The sequence below is a fragment of the Prionailurus bengalensis genome, chromosome B3 (assembly GCF_016509475.1).
Source record: "Prionailurus bengalensis isolate Pbe53 chromosome B3, Fcat_Pben_1.1_paternal_pri, whole genome shotgun sequence".
NCBI lineage: Eukaryota > Metazoa > Chordata > Mammalia > Carnivora > Felidae > Prionailurus > Prionailurus bengalensis.
The window spans coordinates 35,230,647-35,236,529 of record NC_057355.1 but is presented as its reverse complement, the minus strand read 5'-3'; the positions used below and the strand labels follow the sequence as shown (position 1 = coordinate 35,236,529).

General features: G+C 54.5%; 1 protein-coding gene across 1 annotated transcript; it reads left to right on the top strand.

The window, feature by feature from the left end:
* Window positions 1-2,427: 2,427 nt before the first annotated feature.
* LOC122467599 lies at window positions 2,428-5,206 on the top strand. The gene is made up of 2 exons (XM_043554027.1): window positions 2,428-3,524; window positions 4,878-5,206. Exons 1-2 carry the CDS (start codon window positions 2,873-2,875, stop codon window positions 5,024-5,026), a joined length of 801 nt encoding a protein of 266 aa, XP_043409962.1. The 5' UTR covers window positions 2,428-2,872; the 3' UTR covers window positions 5,027-5,206.
* The last annotated feature ends 677 nt before the right edge of the window (window positions 5,207-5,883 follow it).

Sequence of the window (5,883 nt, the reverse complement as noted above, 5' to 3'; positions counted from 1 at the left end):
GGGTGGTTTTTTTGTTGTTGTTGTTCTTTTGACCATGAGTTCTAGAGAACTGTAGTGTTTCATTTCCAATACATGAGTTTTTCCTACATGTCTTCTGGCTATTGATTTCTCACTTAGTTCAGTTTTGGTCAGACAACATGCTCCAGAAGTCCCGAATTCTGAACGTATCCTCCTGAGCTGCTGTTCTCCCCCAAGACTCTTTACAGTCTCGTCAGCTATGAGCTTCCAGCAGATTTTTTAAAATCATATTTCCTGGTTTTTCTTACTATGCCAAGTGGGAGGGTTCATCCAAATGACCTAGCCCTCTCTTACCAGAGGTCTCTATAGCTGCTTTTACAAACAGGTATCATTCAGACAGAATCGATCATTTAGCATAAAAGCTAGGCCATAAATGCTGTTGGGGGACTTTTTCCTGCGTGGGGATACACTGGGTCACGTCCTGAAACAGGAGTCAAATGAAGTCTGGCCAAAGGTATTTTCTCCCTCTCTTAGGACGACCTTCAGAATCAAGCCGAGGCATTCTCCCTACAAGAACTTCCAAGAGGTGCTCCAGACTGGGGTCCTCTGTCTCAAGCTTCATTGCCCACTCAGTTTATCAAGATTGTCTTCAACAGTTATTACGTAGTAATGTCTGAGAAAAGAGAGATTCCATTTCTTCCTCTTAATTCCTTGATCCCTGTTTTATCGACCTGAAAGACTCGTTTTGGACTGCCTTCCTCTTCAACCATCAAGTACAATATTTTCTGGAAAATTCTACAATGCTCTAGCCAGTCTTAGAGTTTTCTTCAAACCCCAGTGTTATTGTGAGGCGGGAAAGCTTAACCCCGCTCATGTGTCATTCCACATGGAGGATGTAACACTTTGTAACACTTTGGCCTCACTCAGACTGGTGAGGGAGAAAACAAACTGGGCATGTGCAGTCCAGGCCCCTCTGTCCTTTCCCTTAGGAACAGGCTGCTGTAAGAAGCATACCTTCTTAGGTGTGCAAAATTTTGCAAGCCAATATTTCTGGGTGGGTACATCCATCACCATCTGAGGTTCAGGGTTAGAAAGCCCAGATATCAAGTTCACCATTAATAAAGGAGCAATTTTTGGTGTTTCTCTGCCTTATTCTCTCGTCTATTTTCTCAGGACATTCAGAAACCAGGGTAGGGTAAGAGGGTGCTACTTACTAGGTTCTCTCGAACCCAGTAGATACGCCAACCAATTCTCTTCCTGAAGTGAACCGTCCATCCTTTGTTTAAAAGGAAAACATTCTCGGGGCGCCTGAGTGGCTCAGTCGGTTAAGCATCCGACTTCGGCTCAAGTCACGGTCTCACAGTTTGTGAGCTCGAGCCCCGTGCCGGACTCTGTGCTGACAGCACGGAGCTGGGAGCTTGCTTCGGATTCTGTGTCTCCCTCTCTCTCTGTCCGTCCCCCATTCGTGCTTTCTTTCTCTCTCTCTCTCTCTCTCTCTCAAAAATAAATATTAAAACAGTTTTTTAAAAATTCTTATGTTCTCAAACATTCCAGAGAGATTGTAGCTCTTCTCAATTTGTTCCTTGGCTCAGAGGTGCCCGATGATATAATGCATCCATGAGAAAGTATGCCCACCTCGTGAATCAGCTCATCATATATATATTTTTTTTTTTTTTGGTCACCATTGATCATTTGGACTATTAACAACTTCATATGAATCCAGAAAAGAATTTTAACGAAAGGAGTCTTATTTGTTATAAGGTCAAACATGAGGAAGGGGGCAGTGAAAAGGTAAGTTGAGAGCGTCTCTAATGAAAGACGAACGGTGGTCTTGAGTCCCTGTGTGGCAGGAGAGGCCAGAACTGAGTTCACATCCCTGCTCTGTGACTTTGAGCAGATACTTGGCCTCTCTGAGTCCCCAGTCCCCTCTGCTGTGAAAACAGAGACAAATGCCCATCCCAGAAGGCTGTTCAATGAGGTAACTTCGGAACGCCTGAAAGGTAGTGAATCCTCGACCATGGTAGTTTCTTTTCTCTTCTGAAAACACCAGCTGGCCTGGGTTTTCTTGATCGCCTTAGGAAGTCTCGGGGGAACTTCCGGATGATCCCGAAAACCAGAGAAATGGCGCGATTGACAAAAACCAACAGGCAAAACGGAACAACAGAGTTTAGAGACAGAACGACTCGGTAAAGCTTCTTCTATATGTGCAACTTCACGCTTTGCGGAAGGGCTCCCCTAACTGCAGTTTGATTTGGGCCTCACACTCGCTCGCTCTAGGAGACCTGATGGGGCAAATACCACCCGGTCCACGTGAAGCACGAGGAGACTAATGGCAAGAAATTAGATACGATCGCTCATGGCCCTTCGGTGTCCAGTCTAGTGCATTTCTCCCACGGTGCTTTCTAAGCATCACGGTGATTCTAAAATAATGACCCTAACGACGTCGCCTGCGTGCGCACACCTAGGGCCCTTTTCAGCGCGCACACCTCCCGTGGGGCGTCTCCCCTAGCTCTCGCGACAGGGATTTCTGGGCTTTTCACTCATGAAGAGCCCAGCGCTTCAGGTAGTCCAAGCAGTCAGCTCAACATCACACGGCTAATCCAGAGGTTGAGCTTGGGCCTCCTGCTACGTCCAGGGCTCCTGTGCTGGAGGCCTTTCATCGCACTCAAGGTACCGAGGGCAGTGGGGAGGTGGATGTGTGTCTAGGGTGAGAGCAGGCCGCGTGTTCTCTGGCCCCGGTGGAGTGCCATGCCCCGGCGGCCCCGGCCCCGGCGGTCACAGCGACGGGCACAGCCAGCTCCCTGCCCAGGTCATTTCGTGTGATCCGCGGCGGCGGTGTGATTTGTTGACGGCTTTTCTCCCCCGCTGGGACAGCACGGAAATAATCAGATGAATAATGAGCCTGTGAAGACGGATGCCGTCTGAGCCAGCTCCCGCAGAAGGGAATCCTACGCCGGGATACCCGCCTCGAGCAGCACAGGACGATGGATGTTTCCGCAGAAGGCTGGCCCTCCTTTGCTCCGTTGGCAGCCGATTGTTCCTCTCCACGGACGGCAGAGAGGCTTCGGATTTAACAGCGCTGGCAGCTCTGTGTTCCAGGAGCGGGGAGGAGATGAGCGCTGGTGGGCTCAGGGATGACAGCACAGAACCCCGTTCTGGGGACAGAAGGCCGCCTCTGACCCTGCGTCGGCTGTCAGGCGGGCCAGCCACCCTCCGCGGAAGGTTTTCCCACGCAGAGGTGGCCACCCTACCTGGTGACGCGCCACGGTGGGCCCGTGCTACTTTCCTCACCTGTCGCTGGATCACAAACCATCCCCAAACTCGAGGCTTCCCACCAAGTTGTTCTGCACCTTACCATTCCACGGGCCAGGTTTCTGTTCCACGTCGCGTTGGCTGGGGTGGCCCGACTGGGGCTGGAGGACCCACCGTGGCCTCGCTCACGTGCCCGGGAGCGTGGTGCTGGCGGTCGGCGGGGTGCCTCAGTTTCCCTCCACACGGCCCCCCTCCGGCAGCGCAGCCCGGACTCGTTGACGCGGCAGCTGGGTTCCAGGAACAACAGGGAAACGGTAAGTCCGCGGAGGCTTGGGCCCCGAAGTCCCAGAAGGTCGGTCGATCGAAGCAAGACGATACATGGAGCCAGCTCAGATTCCGGGGTGGAAGCAGATGGCATGAGAGGTGCGGCAAAGTCGCTGCAAAGGAGGGGGGGCCCAGGGGCACGACTCACTGGGGGCCACCGGGAGGCGCCTCCGAGATGGAGTTTAATGAGTGAGCAGGATAGGGATCCAGGGGTGCCCGTGGGATGAACACCAGTGGCAGGGACGGGAAGGAAGCAGAAGCGGGGAGAGGGAGACCCTGCAGTCAGGTCCACAGGGCGCCTGAGCCTACGCCACAGGAGCAGCGAAGCTAGAATGGTCCGTCACAGCTATCCTAAGGTGATCCAAGATGCCAAGATTTCATACGCTCACGTCACAGGCAGTGGGCACCACAGGGGGGGGCCTGACCTTGGGCGAGGCGGTTCCTGAAGGGGCTGACCCTGAAGGCTGCCTGCCCGGGGCTCCTGGCAGCTGGGAGCAGACCCTGCGGGGAGGGGGGATCTGGGAAGCCAAGCCAATATTCTGCCATGCTTGCCTGCCCCAAGAATCTATTTTTCTCCGGGGCACCTGAGCGGCTCAGTCGGTCAAGTGTCCAACCCTTGATCTCGGCCCAGGTCATGATCTCACGGTTCGTGAGATCGAGCCCTGCATGGGGCTCTGTGCTGACGGTGTGGAGCCTGCTTGGGATTCTCTCTCCCTCTCTCTCTGCCCCTCCCCTGCTTGCACACGCTCTCTCTCTCTCAAAATTAATAATAATACATTTTTAAAAACTTAAAATCTTTAAAAAAAATGTATTTTTCTCCCAAGCTCCCATCTCCTTGCACTCCCCACGCCACCACCCCTCCCCAAGACAAAGCAAAATGCCCTGACGCCTCCCTCTCCTGGTTTGCCTCCTCAATGCCCCCCTCCCCACCAGCCCAGGCTTTCCCTCCTGCCCCGCCCCAGGATAGCTTCCTGACCGGGTTTCCTCCCTTCTGCCCTACCCCTTTCACAGCCAGCTTTGCCCCCGTGACTCTCCCTTCCCCGCTCCCCATCCCTCCCTTCACTTTCTCCCTGGCCCTGGGGAGCTTCGTGCACGCTCTCGCCTCTGGGCTGCTGCACAAGCTGTTCCATCTGTCCTGTGTACCTTTCTTCCCCACCTTTCCCATCTCCCTCTGCTCAGTCTTCAGCTGACCCCTCGCTCCCGCAGCCTCCCTGAGCCCCAAGCCCACCTCGTGTGGACAGGCGGCCTTCCTCCCCTTCCTGTGGCCCCTCCGCTCCCCTGCGCCAGCTCACTGCACACAGGTACAGGTGCACCTGCTGACCTTGTCCGTCCTCTTCCGCTAGACGGTGAGCTCTTCGGGGAAACACCTGTGTCCTCTGCACCCCACGGGGCAGGCGCAGCACGGCACAGCGGCTCAGTCACATGTTCTCCGGGCTGTGGATGGGGCAGCGAGAGGAAGAGAAAAGAGGGCTGCCCCGAGGTCCTGAGTTAGACAAGCCTCAGAAGACGAACGTCCTCCAGGGAGAAAAGACAGCTGTTCTGGAAAATGGGCCTGGCCTACAGACTGTGTCCAGCCACAGTGGGGAGAGGCTGGCAGTCACATTCATCCGTCACGGGCATCTCTAGTTGGCTCTAAGCAAGCCCAGGGGAAAAGGCATTTCTCTCTCTCCTAGTTTCTGCCTGTCCATTCAGAGAACTTGGAGTGACCTTGCTTGGGTGTTCACACACGATTGATCCCTGGGGCCCCGGAATTCTGATAGGCTGAGCCCCGTCAGATGACCGCCCTGGTTTGGGGTGGGTGGACAGCACGCCCCTCCTCAGATGCAAGGCTGAGCCAGGCGAGGGTTGCCCAGGGGACACCCCGCAGAAGCACCCTGCCTCAGGACAGCATCCAGATCTCTACTCCCTCCTGGGCTTTCCACACTGGCAGAGTCCTCCGCGTTTCTGTCTCCCACCCCAGAACAACGCTGCCACCCCGCAATGCGAGAGAATTGCCCATCATTTCCTGAGCTCTCACTATGAGCCACACCTGTCTGGCCAACTTCATGAAGATTATTGTCCTCGTGTTCCAGGTTAGCTAACTGAGGCTCGGAGAACTCAAGCGGCTTGTCCAAAGTGTTGGTGTATGGCAAATCGGGGATTTGAAATCCGGTCCTGACTCGTGTGGACCCCCGGGGACTTTGCATGAGTCCCCGCAGGGCAACCTGGAAGAGTCAGAGCTCGTGCCTCGGAAAGCAGCCCAAACCGAAGGAGGCTGGGGGCTCTGGAACTAGAACACCAAGCTCCTGTTTCTGACTTCCGTGATTCACGCTGCCTTCTACAAACGCGGGGCTGAAAGGGAACTTGCAG